The sequence below is a fragment of the Schistocerca piceifrons genome, chromosome 1, assembly GCF_021461385.2.
Source record: "Schistocerca piceifrons isolate TAMUIC-IGC-003096 chromosome 1, iqSchPice1.1, whole genome shotgun sequence".
NCBI lineage: Eukaryota > Metazoa > Arthropoda > Insecta > Orthoptera > Acrididae > Schistocerca > Schistocerca piceifrons.
Window position 1 is genome coordinate 395,567,052 of NC_060138.1, and position 17,711 is coordinate 395,584,762.

At 43.9% G+C, this 17,711-nt stretch overlaps 1 protein-coding gene across 1 annotated transcript in view; it reads left to right on the top strand.

Annotated features, from left to right (window-relative positions):
• LOC124727359 (kinesin-like protein KIF12) overlaps window positions 1-17,154 on the top strand; it is a 300,689-nt gene extending 283,535 nt beyond the window's left edge. The window contains exons 12-14 of the mRNA XM_047248469.1: window positions 4,289-4,442; window positions 10,162-10,244; window positions 16,983-17,154. Coding sequence (XP_047104425.1) covers window positions 4,289-4,442; window positions 10,162-10,244; window positions 16,983-17,154 — 409 coding nt within the window. The remainder of the gene's footprint in view (window positions 1-4,288; window positions 4,443-10,161; window positions 10,245-16,982) is intronic.
• The last annotated feature ends 557 nt before the right edge of the window (window positions 17,155-17,711 follow it).

Here is a 17,711-nt window from a genome sequence, read left to right on the forward strand (position 1 = left end):
TACAACAAGCATAATAGCAACAAAATCGAAGTGTGACCGCACTATAGTCAGTATTTCACTTAGGGTTCTAAGTCTCCGTTAAGCCCTAATCATCCTTCCTTTTTACCCCGTTTTTGTACACAAGTCTGCAGACTATGGCTATGGGAGGGTGCAGCTGCAGGTAATACTGTTTCTTTTAGTCCTTTCCTCCCACATTAGGGAGGTTAGATTTTCTGCTTTCTTTACTTTTTTTGTAGTAGATAGTTTGTCAGTTTGTGTCTGCCGTAGATAACTTCTGCATACATACTACGCAAGCCACAATATGGTGCGTGGCGCAGGGTACCCTGCACCTTTACTGGTCATTTGAAACAGAAGGAGGGGAAAACGACCAACTACATGCCTTAATACGAGCCCTAATCTCTCTAATCTTACCTTCGTGGTCGTGACGCGACATGAACGTTGGCGGCACTAGAATCGCTCTGCAGTCAGCCTCAAATGCTGGCTCTCTAAATTTTCTCAATAGCGTTTCACTAATTGAACGTACCCTCCAGTGATTCTCATTTGGGTTTCAGTAGCATCTCTGTAACAGTTGCGTGTTGTTCGAACCTGACGTAAAAAATGTAGCAGCCTGCCTCTGAAATGCTTCGATGTCTTCCTTTAATCCGACTTGGTGCGGATCCCAGACACTCGAACAGCACTCAACAGTGGGTCGCACTAGAGTCCTGTATGTGATCTCCTTCACAGATGAACCACACTTTCCTATAATTCTCCCAATAAACTGAAGTCGACCATTCGCCATTCCTGCTACAATCCTAACATGCTCATTTCATTTCATATCGCTTCGTATCATCACGCCTAGATATTTAATAGACATTTCTGAGTCAAGCAGGCCACTATTAATGCTCTATTCGAGAATTATGGGTTTGTTTTCCCTATTCATACTCACTGATTTACATTTTTCTTCATTCAGAGCTACTTTCATTCACCACACCAATTAGAAATTTTGTTTAAGTCATTTTGTATCTTCCCACAGTGGCACAACTTGTACACCTTCCTGTGCACCACAGCACCATTAGCAAACAACTGGAGACTGCTGCTTACGCTGTCAGTCAGATCACTTATGTATATGAAGGGCTTGTTTCAATAGACCGAGCGGCTCTGGGCGCTTCAGTCTGGGGCGGCGCGACCGCTACGGTCGCAGGTTCTAACCCTGCCTCGGGCGTGGATGTGTGTGATTTCCTTAGGTTAGTTAGGTTTGAGTAGTTCTAAAGCTCTAGGGGACTGATGACCTCTGATGTTAAGTCCCATAGTGCTCAGAGCCATTTCAATAGTGATACAAGTCCATTACCTCCACTTTTCTGATTATAGTGCTTCTGACATTAATGATCCAAACAAACAGAAAGAAAGGTTCATCTCTAGCAAGAAGGCATATGCTTGAATATTTCTGGTATCTCAACTGCACATTTTTCAGCGCTCATTTAACTTTAGGACTCTGTATCTTAAAATGAACAAAAATGGACTTGTACCACTATTGAAATAAGCCCTTCATATAGAAGATAACAGCAGTCCTATTACACTTCCCTGGGGCACTCCTGCCGATAACATTGTCTCTGATGACTACTCGCCATCGAGGACAACATCGACTTTCCATGGCTTGTTATTTTTTGTCCTGTGGACTCACGAACTGCATCGTATTTGTTCCCGGCAGCAGGTACAATCAGCCCTTGAATGAACGCCTTTTCCTGGGTGGAATGCTTTCTGCAGGTGGTCTCGCCAAAGCCATTCCACGTTGTCAGGCCTGCACGCAAGCAACCTAAATGTGTCTTTTGTTAAACATAGTTTTCAATTTCTAAAACTCCTTGCCATTTTCGAGACTGGTAAGTTTTCATGCTACTGTATCCTCTGAAAATTCTGGAAATTAATACCTGCAAAAATATAAAAGCCTTTTCTACATTGAGGTGACAAAAGTCATGGTATACCTCATAATATCGTGTCGGATCTCATTTTACCCGACGTAGTGCAGCATTTCAACGTTGCATGGACTCAACAAGCCGTTGGAAGTAACACGCGGAAATATTGAGCCATCTGCCTCTATAACCGTCTATAATTGCGAAAGTGTTGCGGGGCAAGATTTTGTGCGTCTCACAAATGTTCGATGGGAGTCGGGCCGGGCGATTTGGCTGACCAAACCATTCGATTTAATTGTCCAGAATGTTCTTCAAACCAATCACGAACAGTTGTAGCCTGTAACATGACTTATTGTCATCCACAAAAATTCCATCGTTGTCTGGGATCATGAAGTCCGTGAATGACTGAAAATGGTCACCAAGTAGCCGAACATAACCATTTCCAGTCAATGATCAGGTCATTCCATGGAAACACAGCCCACACCGGCATGTAGCCACCACCAGTGCTTGCTGACAACTTAGATCCATGGCTTCATGGGGTCTGCGCCTAATTCGAACCTACGATCAGTTATTACCAAGTGAAACCGGAACTCATCTCACAAGCCACGATTTTCCAGTCCTCCAGTGTCTAAACGATATGGTCTCGAGACCCAGAAGAGGCGCTGCAGTTGAAGTCGTGCTGTTAGCAAAGGCACTGGCGTCGGTAGTCTGCTGTCATAGCCCAGTAATGCCAAATTTCGTCGTACCTCACACATTGATTTCTGCTGTTATTTCACTCCATGTTGCTTGTCTGTTAGCACTGACAACTTAAAGCAAACGCCGCTGCTCTGAATTGTTAAATAAAGGCCAATGGCCACTGCGTCATCCAATGTGACACGTATTGCCTGAAATTTGGTATTCTCGGCACACTCTTGACACTGTAGATCTCCGAATATTGAATTCGGTAACGATTTCCGAATTGGAATGTCCCATGCAGCTAGCTCTAACTACCATTTCGTGTTTAACGCCTGTTAACTCTCGTCGTGCAGCGATAATCACGACGAACACCGTGTGATATGAATCACTTGAGTACAAACGACAGCACCGCCAATGCACTGCCCTTTTATACCTTGTGTACCGGATACTACCGCCTTCTGTATATGTACATATCCCATGATTTTGTCACTTCCGTGTAAAATGTATTTTATGTCAGTAGAGGAGGAGGGACGGGGCATATGATCACCCCCTACCTATGCATTTAGTGACGTATGCCCTGATCTCCATTATCCCTTTCACAGTGTTGCAAACCTGCGATGAATTTTTTCGAGTTAACAGAGTCGAGCGTTGTTAAGACACTATTCGTATTCTGGAAGAGCAGGGCTCAAATTCCCGCCTGACTACCCTTTCTTAGACTTTCTGTGATCGTAAAACTCACGGTGTTCGAATGTCACAATTACTCCTTAACCTCGTTTACTACTCTTATAGTTCTCACACTGAGCTAATTAACCGTAAATCTGGATGCCGACATAGATAATATTCCATCCTTTCTTCTGGTGGGCCAGAAGTGTGCCCCTTGCGAAAACAGCATGCTACTGAAATGCAGAAGGATCTGCAATGAATTGACGCATGGTACAGGGAATGGCAATTGAATCTCAATGTAGAGAAGTGTAATGTGCTGTGAATACATAGAACGAAAGATCCTTTATCATTTAGCTACAATATAGCAGGTCAGCAACTAGAAGCAGTTAATTCCATAAATTATCTGGGAGTAGGCATTAGGAGTGATTTAAAATGGAATGACCATATAAAATTAATCGTCGGTAAAGCAGATGCCAGACTGAGATGCATTTGAAGAATCCTAAGGAAATGCAGTCCGAAAACAACGGAAGTAGGTTACAGTACACTTGTTCGCCCACTGCTTGAATACTGCTCACCGGTGAGGGATCCGTACCAGATAGGGTTGATAGAAGAGATAGAGAAGATCCACCGGAGACAGCGCGCTTCTTTACAGGATCATTTAGTAATCACGAAAGCGTTACGGAGATGACAGATAAACTCCAGTGCAAGACTCTGCGAGAGAGACGCTCAGTAGTTCGGTACGGGCTTTTGTTGAAGTTTCGAGAACGTACCTTCGCCGAGGAGTCAAGCAGTATATTGCTCCCTCCTACGTATATCTCGCGAAGAGACCATGAGGATAAAATCAGAGAGATTAGAGCCCACACAGAGGCATACCGACAATCTTTCTTTCCACGAACAATACGAGACTGGAATAGAAGGGAGGACCGATAGAGGTACTGAAAGTACCCTCCGCCACACACCGTCAGGTGGCTTGCGGAGTATGGATGTAGATGTAGATGTTGTGGAGGTAGTCCATCACAGCGTTGCTTCAGTTGTCCCTTGTAAACAGCATAGTGTGCGTGCAGGGTCTGCTGCCGTTCGCCCATCATCCCCGCGCGGCCGGCCTACTCCGCAGAGATGCTGGCCGCCTCCATCAACGGCAACGGCCCAGAGGCATCAGCGGGCGGTCAGGCTACCGGCTCAGCGGTTTGGTCCAGCCCGACGCCGGAGGCTGCCAAGGTATTGCGCTCTTACATAAGGCCACTTGGAAAAGCACTCACTGTTAAATGATATATCGCTCAAAAACGTTTTGCAACACGCTTATTACTTGCACAGTGCTTTTTTTTATTCCAATTTTCCCCAACTGCAGGAAATCTCTATCTTTGTAAAAGACTCTCAGTGTGGTACAGTGGAGCGCAAAGTGTCTCCAGCCTTCAACGAGACATTGCAGCGTGCGTAGACTACTCAGTTTGTCAGAATGCCTCAAAGAGTCATTTCAAGCTTGAATCATACATTCATTGTTACTTTGCGGCACGGATGGTTCTCAGAATGGGATGACGTCCTCCAAATTGGTCTACACCACAGCGAAGTCATTTCAACATTCAGTCGTTACAATACATTGCAGATCTTCCTCACTGCAGTTGCCCACAGCCAACAGCCGCGTCTGATGACCACTAGCTACAAATTATGGCTCGTACGTATCTCGGAGAGAATACAACAGACACATTGTTTACAGAACTTTCAAGCAGTAAAATACAGATGTTAATATGAATAAAAGTAATGAACATTTAGCTGAGTGAAAGGTACTTGATCCATTATACCTGTATTTACTGAAGCACTTGTAGACTTGCACTATCGGCTTCGCATCTTTGTGGTGCATCTGTTCCTGTTACATATGGCTACTGTAGTTTACGACGCCGATACACGATATCCTCAGCACCTTTGGCGTGTGTCGTACCGGCAGGAATTCCTTAAAACCAAAATTCCTTCAAACCAATATCGTTTGCATGCCAAATATCTACAAGGACATCAATAAATACAGCTATAATGGATTAACGAGCTTTCTTTCAGCTATATGTTCATCAGTTTTATTCATTTTAACTTCAATATTTTACTGCTTGAAAGTTCCGTAAGCTATATACACTACTGACCATTAAAATTGCTACACCACGAAGATGACGTGCTATAGACGTGAAATTTAACCGACAGGAAGAAGATGCTGTGATATGCAAATGATTAGCTTTTCAGAGCATTCACACAAGGCTGGCGCCGGTGGCGACACCTACAACGTGCTGACATGAGGAAAGTTTCCAACCGATTTCTCATACACAAACAGCAGTTGACCGGCGTTGCCTGGTGAAACGTTGTTGTAATGCCTCGTGTAAGGAGAAGAAATTCGTACCATTACGTTTCCGACTTTGATAAAGGTCGGATTGTAGCCTATCGCGATTGCGGTTTATCGTATCGCGACATTGCTGCTCACGTTGGTAGAGATCCAATGACTGTTAGCAGAATATGGAATCGGTGGGTTCAGGAGGGTAATACGGAACGCCGTGCTGGATCCCAACGGCCTGGTATCACTAGCAGTGGAGATGACAGGCATCTCATCCGCATGGCTGTAACGGATCGTGCAGCCACGTCTCGATCCCTGAGTCAACAGATGGGGACGTTTGCAAGACAACAACCATCTGCACGAACAGTTCGACGACGTTTGCAGCAGCATGGATTATCAGCTCGGAGACCATGGCTGCGGTTACCCTTCACGCTGCATCACAGACAGGAGCGCCTGCAATGGTGTACTCAGCGACGAATCTGGGTGCACGAATGGCAAAACGTCATTTTTTCGGATGAATCCAGGTTCTGTTTACAGCATCATGATGGTCGAATCAGCGTTTGGCGACATCGCGGTGAACGCACATTGGAAGCGTGTATTCGTCATCGCCACACTAGCGCATCACCCGGCGGGATGGTATGGGGTACCATTTGTTGGTTACACGTCTCGGTCACCTCTTGTTCGCATTGACGGCACTTTGAACAATGGACGTTACATTACAGATGTGTTACGACCCGTGACTCTACCCTTCATTCGATCCCTGCGAAACCCTACATTTCAGCAGGATAATGCACGACCGCATGTTGCAGGTCCTGTACGGGCCTTTCTGGATACTTAAAATGTTCGACTGCTGCCCTGGCCAGCACATTCTCCAGATCTCTCACCAGTTGAAAACGTCTGGTCAATGGTGCCCTAACAACTGGCTCACCGCAATATGCCAGTCACTACTCTTGATGAACTGTAGCATCGTGTTGAAGCTGCATGGGCAGCTGTACCTGTACACGCCATCCAAGCTCTGTTTGACTCAATGCCCAGGCGTATCAAGGCCGTTATTACGGCCACAGGTGATTGTTCTAGGTACTGATTTCTCAGGATCTATGCACCCAAATTGCGTGAAAATGTAATCACATGTCTGTTCTAGTATTATATATTTGTCCAATGAATACCCGTTTATCATCTGCGTTTCATCTTGGTGTAGCAATTTTAATGGCCAGTAGTGTATATGTGTAAGTATTTCACCTGTGGTTGCCCCTGATTTAAAATTATCTGCAGAACGGAATAGAGCTGTGCATTGCCTTTTCTAAGGCAACGAGAACGGGTGTGTCTATGCAGGCAGTGCACAGCCGTCGCTACAGACTCAATTTTGCCTTTAGGAGTCCATTATGAATTACAGCAAAACCCGCTTTGATAGCCTTTGGTGAAGAAATTGGGCAATGGAACACCAGGAGAAGAGCCTGGATCACTGGCAGCAGGTTCACTTCACCGAAAAGTGCTGTGTTTCACTGACACCTGATAATCCTTATAGAAGGGTGTGAAGGTGGTATGATACTCACACATGGTCAGGCATGCAGATCTACAAGTTCAGCAGGGAAGTGGGTACAGGCCACGTTCCGGATTGGTACCATCTAAGGATACTGGGCAGCTCTCACCGGTCGTGGATAATTAATCTCATAAGTAATGGGAGTAAGATTTTCCTATGTATGGTCCAGTCCTAACTTCAACGTTTCACTGATGGGTTCATATTTCAAGATGATAATACGCGAGCTCATCATGTCCACATTGTGAACACCTATCTCTAAGAAAGAGGAAGAAACAAATGAATGGAGTGACCTGCGGTACGTACTGTCACAACCCAACAGATTACGCTTGGGACCAGCTGAATATGCAACGCGTCATTGCAGGAGTACAACTCCTTTACCTGATAACCTGAGCAGCAACAGGCTAGTGCAGCAACACCTCGACCACGCTGTGAACGATATTCGAAGGAGATCCCAGCAGGTTACAATGCTTGGTGTGGAGCAACAGCCGGCCGCTGTGGTCGAGCGGTTCTAGGCCCTTCAGTTCGGAACCACGCTGCTGCTGCGGTCACATGTTCGAATCCTGCCTTGGGCATGGATGTGTGTGACGTCCTTAGGTTAGTCAGGTTGAAGTAGTTCTAAGTCTAGGGGACTGATGACCTCAGATGTTAAGACTGATTACCTCAGATGTTAAGTCCCATAGTGCCATTGAATGGTACGCAGCATCAGATTTGATTTCACGCACTTTCTAACAGACACCTTTATTTTGATTATTATCTCATTTCTATTTCACAGTACAATTCTTTCTTTCTAGTTCCACAAGGCTTCTCCTCTCATTCCCCACTTCTCTTGAATCTAAGGTCACACAGTTCGCAGGCATGCAAGTGATACAAATTGCTCTTGGGCAGTGTATGTTCCTTATTAAAACCCAGTTTATTTCTCGTCCAGTATTGTCTAGTCCAGTGGTTCCCAACAGGTGGTCCGCGGACCCCCAGGGATCCGCGAGCTATGCCAAAGAGGTCCGCAAGATGCTATTAGAATAAAAAATATATTAAATATATGTTGTATGATAACAAATTTTTTGTTTTGGCCGCTTCTTGTATGAGCAGAGCTTTAGAGAACGCTGACTTCTGCGTCTAGCGTCTTCCTAGAGCCCACTGACACTATCACACTCTAGCGCAAAACTAGAATTAGATAGAGGCAAATAGTTCTGCTGTACGCCGTTAGACTGCGCGCGCTGCCTCTTTGCAGCTGACAACTGACAGTCACTTTACACAGAAACTCGCATTTCAGACGACAATTGGCCATTTTTTAAGGAGTTTGTTATACTAAACACCCAGATTTGAAGACAAAGATTTTGAACAATAATCAAAAATTTAACAAAAACAATGATGGCTAAATTGAAGAAGTTTTAAGCTCAATGTTTTTCCAATAATGAATATGTCAATGTGTTTTCTAAGTACCAAAGATAGAAAACGTATAAAAACTCTTAATTTGGCTTTTTTAGATGCTTGATACTGTGATATGACAGGTACCAATCATGCTCGATGAGGGGGACCTCGAGAAAATTTTGTTGGGAACCCCTGGTCTAGTCACTTGACTATGACCACTTTCTATTTGTAACGCCAGCAGTGCATATATCATATATTACATGATGCGCTTTATTGAAGTAGATATGTATAGTATCACGTCATATGTGGCACAGATAGGTGAGCAGCACAGTCAAGCACCACAATCACACTGATAGGTACACTACACCAGCCGCGCTTTGGCCACACAACAGTCACTCTACATATGGCATCGTTGGTTGACACCACAATCACCCTGCTGCACCGGGAAAGTCATACATTCGTCATATAGTGGTCACCCTATCTGTATCACGGTTAGGTTGGATCCATTTTCACACTGACTGTTACAACGCACAACCCACACATTGGCCATACAACAGTCATCCTACATGTGGCACAGTTGATGGCACTACAATCACTATGATGGTTATATCGCACAGGCCACAGTTTGGTCTCACACCCGTTACCCTACACATTGCACAGATGGTGAGCACCATAATTACACTGACTGCTTCACTGAAAAACTGCATCGTTGTGTAGGTTACCCAATGGTCACCATTTATGTGGAACAGTTGGTGGGCACCACAATTACACTCACTGTTACACCACACAGACCACGCTACAGTCACTCTGTATGTAGCACAGTTAGCTGCTCATCAAAATCACATTGACTGTTGCACATTGGCCACACAATGAGCAACCTACATGTGGCACAGTCACGTAAGCATCACAATCACACTGACTGTTACAACACGCTGACCATACATTGGCCACATAGTGATCACCCCATATGTGGCATCGTTAAGTAGGCACACTTCACAGACAACACATTTGCAACACAATGGTCACCCTAAGTGTGGCATTGTTAGGAGAGTACTACAATCACACTGACTATTACACCACGCTGGCCTCTCATTGGTCATACAACAGTCTCCATTTCTTTTCTTATGGGACGTGAAAGCCCATCGCGCTATGCTTGTGGTGCCCATCTGACTTTGCTGCATATAAAGGCCCAACCTGAGAAATGCGCGGAAGACGAATACTTATCTAACCTTTATATTAGCAGATGGTGAGACAGCCATACAGTGAACTCAATGGTTCATGAAGACTACCACAACATTTAAACTGTTAACAGTTGCACTAGGTGGAAGTGCCTCTTCCTGCAGGCAAGGCCAGGGTGGAGAGGGCAGCGACTGAAGACGAGAGTGGAATCTCCACTGCCTTACTCGGTTACTGCTTTTCCAGTAAAACGGGGTCTAATTTAGAATATTATTTTGCTTTTTCCTCCTCGTGCTTCATGTTACCCACATAGATACATCGCTAAAAGGACTCAGGTATTGTGAGAGCTTTGATAATAGCCTCGCCATTGATGGTCTAGAGGAAGGAACTGATGACCATGAAGTTTACTCCTTCAACAGCCAACAATCATCATCATTATCACTTACATCATTCCATCTTGATAAAGATGCAAAACTGGTTCAGCTTTCTCTGTTTGAGTGGTTATCGATGCAACTAACAATTTTCTCGAATATTTGTTTCAGAACAACCGAAGATCGGCCAAGCCACCACACAGATTACCAGATTCCATACAGAAAGAACTTGAGCGAAGAAGAATTGGCACCAGGTATGTTATTTGATTAGCGATTTTTCTGTTCTAATGCCATATCTCAGTATGATGTGGAATGTATTGACTGTTTTACAAATTACATAAAGCTTAGACTGCATTCCCAAATAATAACAATTAGGTTGAAGCTGCAGGCTATGTACGGTGCATATGGACTCTACTGAAAACTTTCAGGGGTAGTTCATGAAAGACTGCTGGGTCGTTCAAATTAATAAGCCCGTGGTTTACAATTGATGTATCAAACAAATGAGGTCTCTGTGGATATGACAGATGGCATTCGATTTCAAAAATGAAGCATTGAAATGCATAGCTACGAGTAGTAGCATAGAAATGGAAAACTTAAATTTATAAAATCAGTTACACGTATAACGCAGGTAAAATACATACACACCTGTTGTAGTATCGTTCCCTGCGAGTTGTATCACTGACCGCTCTGCCAATGGCTCTCCGCCTCGGTTCGTCCTGTAGATGATACCCAAAGACCATTCCATCAAGCTGTCTGTCACAGCATTCATCTCTCACTCTCTCAGCATTAAGTGTCATCCACTCCCAAACATGCGGGTATCAGTTATGAGGGCAGATTGCAACGCCGCTGGCTTCCATGTGGCTGTGCAGTGCAGCTCTACTTTCGTATCAATGGCTTTATTTTTTTTCCTAAGTTGTCGTTTGTTACGATTTCCCGCTAATTTATGGAAACAAGTGTTTTAAAAGAAGTAATTTTCCTGCGTGAAGCTGGTTTTCGTTTGAAATAAAGATTTTATTTTACTTCACTTGCAATTACCCCCTTGGGCATTATCAAGCAATAACACACAAAAATTATAATTAAAGTTGAAAAATGCACTTAGTTTGTTTTCAGCTTTAAATATGAAATCTCTCCACTAAAAAGTGACGGAAGAATTCATATATACACTGGTGTGGAAAATTAAAGCAATAAAAGGAAATTTTGCAGGGTTGCGTTTATTTTGCCACAAAACAGTGTAAACAGGTTAAAGTAAAGTATAAGCAATGTAAGGAATACAGAACACAAATGACTGCAACATGCATAACGATAGACAAAAATATTCTTCGTTTTTTCCAACTTAACGGACTTGCACACACATTCCGACAACTGGTTAATGTGCTCAGAATGGAATGTGTAACGGGGATGCTGTGAAAGATGAGGCAGTAACGCCCATTCTTTCTGCGAAGCAGCTCGCAGTCTTGGACAGTGGTTGGTGGATGCTGACGTGGTGCAAGCCGTCTCCTTAGTGCATTCAAGACATGCTTTATGGGATTCAAACCGGGAGAGCGAGCAGGCTACGCGATGCGTGCGATGTCTTCAGTTTCCAAGAAAACATCAACCACCCGTGCTCTGTGAGATCGAAATTATCGTCCCTCATTACGACATCTGGGCCCACAGTACCTCGCAACAACCGCAGATGATGTCCCACGATCTCGTCACGATACCTGATGGCAGTTCAGCCTTGCCAATTCACCCGTACAATTTCATGAAGAGGGGTTCGAGTGGAAGACACACCAATAGGGATCCTCCTCGATCCTGGTCTCTTTCCACAATGTTTGTGTCCCGAAATCGTGTTCCAAGTTCCCTCCAGACACGAATCCATCGAGAACACTCTCCAGACTAAATCAGGACTCATCTCTAAAAATAACATTGGCCACTGTTCGACCGTCCAGGTGACATGTTGATGACTCTGTACGTTTCCTTCTGTGAAGATGCATCAGAGATAGATATACAGTAAGTCTCTGACAATAAAGGCCACTCTGCCGAAGCCTTCTGCACACCGTTTGCCTCGATATAACACGTCCAGTGCATGCAGGGAGCTCACGTTCCAGTTGCAGTGCAATACTAAGACGGTAATGTCGAGCACTTTCAGCCAAATAACGGCCCTCTCTTCCGAAGTCACAGGTGGTCGGCCCTGCCCTGGTCTTTGGTATACTGTTTCGGTATCTAAAAACCGCCGCCACATCCGACAAACAACAGAACAATCCACATTAAGCCATCGGGCAAATCAGTTTTCGACTGCCCTGCTTTCTTTCTTTCTATGGCCCTACGCCGCAGAGAGTCTGGTAGGCGTCTTCTCTGTGCCATACTCCACTGTCTGTGACTGTGTTCACAGCGATTGTGGATGTGGGGCTACCCTGCAAACACTACCTCGTTTCATGGGTGCCCTGACGTCATCGTCGGCGTGGTTGCCCGTTGACCAGAATGACATCTCCCGTGCAGAACACGATCGTACGAACATCTGGTTGACAGTTTGATTATACCGTGAATTAGACAGAGGTAGGAGAAATAGCGGTTTGTTACTTTAATTTTGGACATCATTGTATACTACAGGCTTACAGCACGTCACTATCTACACAGCATAGTGCAAACAACTTATTATGGGGCCCCTACCAAGAAAAAAGGAGTAGTGGGTATGGGCACAAAACTCACAAATGTGAAATTCCATATACGCTTTTCTTTGTACACTGGTACGGCAGAAAATCTCCTATACTCCATCTGATAAAAAGAATACGAACACCTACTATAGTTCATTTCTTTCATCTTGGCGACTCGCGCATGCCCGCCCAGACGCGGGAGATTGTTGCGTTGCCAAGTTGCAAACGACGCACGCGCCAAGAGAAGCAGCGCCATAGTATAGTACAGTTCGCAAACTTACGTTTAGAGGGGAGCGCGCAGTTTATGAAGTAAAGCCACCACGACCGCGTTAACCCTTTCGCTGCTACAGAGACGTGCTCCCCGCATTCCGCGCTGTGCGCGATTTTGTCATCACTGCACTGCTCGCCTGTGCTGACACAACAGTGTTCCGACTGCTTTGACACTTATCATTCGATTTCTCAAAAACTATTTGGCCCAAAAATTTGATTTTTACACATCTTCTTGACTGATACCTTCCCCCCATAAATGACTTAATTTTGTTCCGATGTTCAACGCAGTTACTGTGCAGCATTAAATGTAGTAAACCATTGTACGAAATTTTGAAGAGTTTGCAGAGGTAAAAGTCCATAGCGTATACTTTCCGTATGGTCGATTTTAGTTGCCACAATGTTGAGAATGTATTTTGGACAAGGTACCTAAATTTCATATAAAATTTACTGTATAACAATATCTCATTTAATTTAAGTACCAGATAGGTGTCGTATGTAATATTGAGAAATATTCCGTCTTTCGCGACTGTAGTAAAAGTTTTATTTATACCAGAGTCATTTAGATTTTTTCTAAAAAGTTCTGATTAAAACAAAATTGGCGAAGTACACAAAACTGAATTGTGGACGTAATAAAACATAGAGAAAACTAAAATATAATGTCAGTGAGGCACAGTGCGCAAAAAATTTGTGTTTGTCACAACGGACAGCAAGTATTTGCCAAAACATAGATCAGTCGACGAAAACATTGAATATGATGCAAAGAATTGCGTCCGACAATCAAGTAACTCGGCAACGTACGAGCCGAAATTCTGCTCTAAATAATACTTTTAATACTGTCGCAAAAGAATATATCTCAATATGAATAGTAAAACAGCGACTGCGGAAGAGAAGATATACAAACAAAGCAGATAACATGAATATTGTATGTTTGCCTTTTCATTGTTTTTAATTGCTGTAAAAAGAAATACTGAAGGACAAAATTAGAAAAACTGAAAACTTATTATAATTATAATGAAGAGACAAAGCACCAGAAATTTCAAAAAATTACATTCAAATGAATAAAATTCATAAGTAAGACACTTCGATATTGTTATTAAATACAGAAAATATAAAGCACCGAACGAGGTTTGAACTCAGATCCTCTCCCTTAGCAACTAAACACTTTTTTCCCACAAAAACAGTAACAAAAATTGCTACAATGAAATGACATAAATAAGTTGACAGATAATTGCAGTCACAAATTTCAGCATTCAAAGAATGAGTCTTTAGCAGCAGCATAATTTAGCACCTTCACTGTCACCTTCAACTGGTGGCAGGTCAGCATGCACATTTTCTTCTTCTGCAGCCTGAGGTTCGTCATCATCATTTCCCATACCCAAATTAATCATTCAGTAAATCCTTGATGTGTGTTCCTTCCAGGGTAAATTACGTGGACAGAAGAGAAGTCCCGAACAGCGACATCGCAAAATATGTCACTGCCTGGTTATTTTTGTCAATATCAGCCTTCTACACGCATCCATAGGGAGATCAAGATCTTCCTTTACATCAGGCACCAGATGTTTGTCGCCATATTCTTGTATCTGCTGTGCTACTGATTTATTTTTCATGTGTGACTTGCAGGTGAGGTTAGGATCGGGAACGTGTCCCAACCCATCCCTCTCTACCAGGAATCCAGTTCCTAACCTATATCCATTCTGTTGAAGACAATTCGAGCATGTTACCATTTTTCTTATTGTGATTCTGATATTTAAGTATTTTCTCGAATTCATTTTCCATATACATCTTGTATTCAATATGTTCATCGCTCCCAATACTGTTAAAAACATAACTTGTACATTTGCCCATTAACCAAACCACTGCGTTATTTTTTGCCTGAGGGTAGTAACCTTCCTCTGGTCTGAAGAAAATGTTAGTCGGTACATTGTTGCTGAAGTTCTTGTTATTTGAGCAATTTTCTCCCTGGTCCACCTCCAGCTGATAGTCCGATCTCCACATGTGTAACGATGAGGCACACTATCAACTAAGTTGCATTTGCTGCAGAGGTTAGTGTCACTTAAACCGATGGCAAAGAGACGCTCATTAGTACTGATGATGTTATTGACTACCTTGTACCACGCTGTTCTCATGTCAGACGAAATAACATCACTACTGATGTTTTCCCAGACCACATTTCATGCTATTCCAGCATATTTAGTTTCTATGTTATTTTTCCTTTCATGTTTCCGTCTTTCAGTTAAAATCGCCTTTGCTGTAACGTTTTTGGAGTTTAAAAACTTTTTGCTGAGATAACTTAGTTCACCTTAACGATTACGCTAACGCATCTTGTCATTTGAGAGAGCTCCTGGAGGACTTTAACATGTCACGCAAAATACGGACAAACACTGTTGGTATGACTATGAATTACTCACGTTTCGTCGAAGTACAATAGGAAGTAAACAATTACCGCTGTACTTTATTGCGAAAACGTTCCTGAGAATGATGCAAACACCTTTCCTTGCTATCGCCTGAATTAAGAGGCTTATTGCTTGTTTGGTTTAATTAATTAATACTGTAGAATATGAAGCAATTGGTATAAAGAATGTTTTTTCCAAACTTTCTATAAAAGAAAGTCTGCTATCAAGACATTGCTTTTGTTCAATCACTTTATTTATGACTGAACGTTTCTAAAACTGAAGACACTCGTCCGTGCTCTGCACTGCAGTCGAGCTCTGGCAACTTCGTTCTCTGTTCATTGGCTGACTGCGTTTTGTGACGTCAGATGCGCAGAACTAACCTAAACTCGGCCGCCGCCGTAAATGACGCGCACTTTAGTAGATATTAATATGGAGAGCCATGGCAGTAGTGACAATGAAGGGAAAATAAGCAGAAGATATGAATTGAAGTTTGTGTTGGGGAGGGCACTCAACTTAGGTAGTTCGTGCAGCAATGTTAACGGTTGTCCTGTGGTGGTGTAATGGTTAGCATTTCTGCCTAGCAAGCAAGATGACCCGGGTTCGAGTACCTGTCACAGCACAAATTTTAATTCATTTCTTCTGCCTCAGTCATTATCGTAGATAATTGTGCTGGCAGTGCATTATCGTGGATAATGAAGAGACTTGGCATGAGATTTTCACTCTGCAGCGGAGTGTGCGCTGATATGAAACTTCCTGGCAGATTAAAACTGTGTGCCCGACCGAGACTCAAACTCGGGACCTTTGCCTTTCGCTGGCAAGTGCTCTACCATCTGAGCTACCGAAGCATGACTCACTCCCGGTCCTCACAGCTTTACTTCTGCCAGTATCTCGTCTCCTACCTTCCAAACTTTACAGAAGCTCTCCTGCGAACCTTGCAGAACTAGCACTCCTGAAAGAAAGGATATTTCGGAGACATGGCTTAGCCACAGCCTAGGGGATGTCTCGGTCCGGCACACAGTTTTAATCTACCAGGAAGTTTCAATGAAGAGACTTAAATGTCTTAGGGAAACATTTAACTATAAGATCTATAATACAGACGTGTCCACAATTTCCACACTTCGTCTTTATGACGAGTTGAAGTCTATTAAGGACACTTTCAGCGATGTTTCTGAATGTCTGTGGAGGAATGGCAGGCCGTTCTTCCTCAACAGCTGATACCGGAGAAGGTAGCGGTATTGTGAACACTGGTTGGGTTCTGGAGCGAAGCTGATATTCTAACTCATCTCAAAGGTGTTCCGATGGTTTCGGGGGTCGGGGAGGGGGGAGGGGGGCGGGAGAGAGTCCGGCAGGACAGCCCATTACTGAAATTTTATTGTCCACGAACCATTACGTGACAGATGCTACTCTATCACAGGGGCATTGTTATGCCGAAACAAATAATCATTGTCTGCGATGTGTTCCTCTACGGTACACAGTACAAAATACTGTACATGTGTTCATATCCTTCCACATTTAGTGTTTTCTTAAGCACAATTAGAGGACCACACGCAGACTACGAAAAACGCCCCCTTATCGTCTTTCAAGTTATGTATAGTGGCTGTAAACCCAACAATAAAAAAATAATACGGAAACGAGTGCAAGTGAACTGTGTCACGTTAGCAGCATTGTTAATTGACGGGGCTCATTCCTGCAGCAGTATGACGAACATCGCGGACTCGTTCCGAGAGCGCAGCCACCGGCGGCACAACTCGTGGGAGGAGTCTGGGGGCGGCGGCGGCGGCGGCGGCGCTGGCAGCGCCGTGGCCAGCCCCGGGACGCCGGAGGAGCGGCCGGTGGTCACCACGTCACGCACCAGCGCTCTCAGGTGAGGCACTAAGCGGTCCTGCACGGCTCAAGTGGCAGTCCGGCGCTAATCATAGAGCTATTATGGGGAGTCCTGCTTGCTAAGACGACGATATGCGAAGGACAGTCGCGAAGTTTAATTATCATGTAGAAAAAATTTAGGTGTGACTGCGATAATTAGTACTGATTTTATTTCTTCTCTAACAAGGGGAAGGCCTCAGACACGGCCAACCGATTCGGCTCAATTTTGGCAGGTCGCTTGGGTACAACCTAAAACGAAGGATTCCAAGATATTTTGGTTCAACACCCCCGCAATTTTGAGAAAATCACCCCGAAAGGTTATGACGAGCAATCGACTCAAAATTGGAGGGATCCATAGATAATTGTAAATAGAGCATTTTTCATCGTCAGGTATGGGGTCCGCAAATGCAAACTTTTCCAGAAATCGAGGAAAGAGACTTTTACAACTGCCGCTTCTGTACCCACATGGTAAACGCGTTTTGGCGACAGCGCCGATAGCACAACGGCTAAGGTAACTCGTTGGGAATCGGTAAACCCGGGTTCGAATTTCCTAGAAACATTC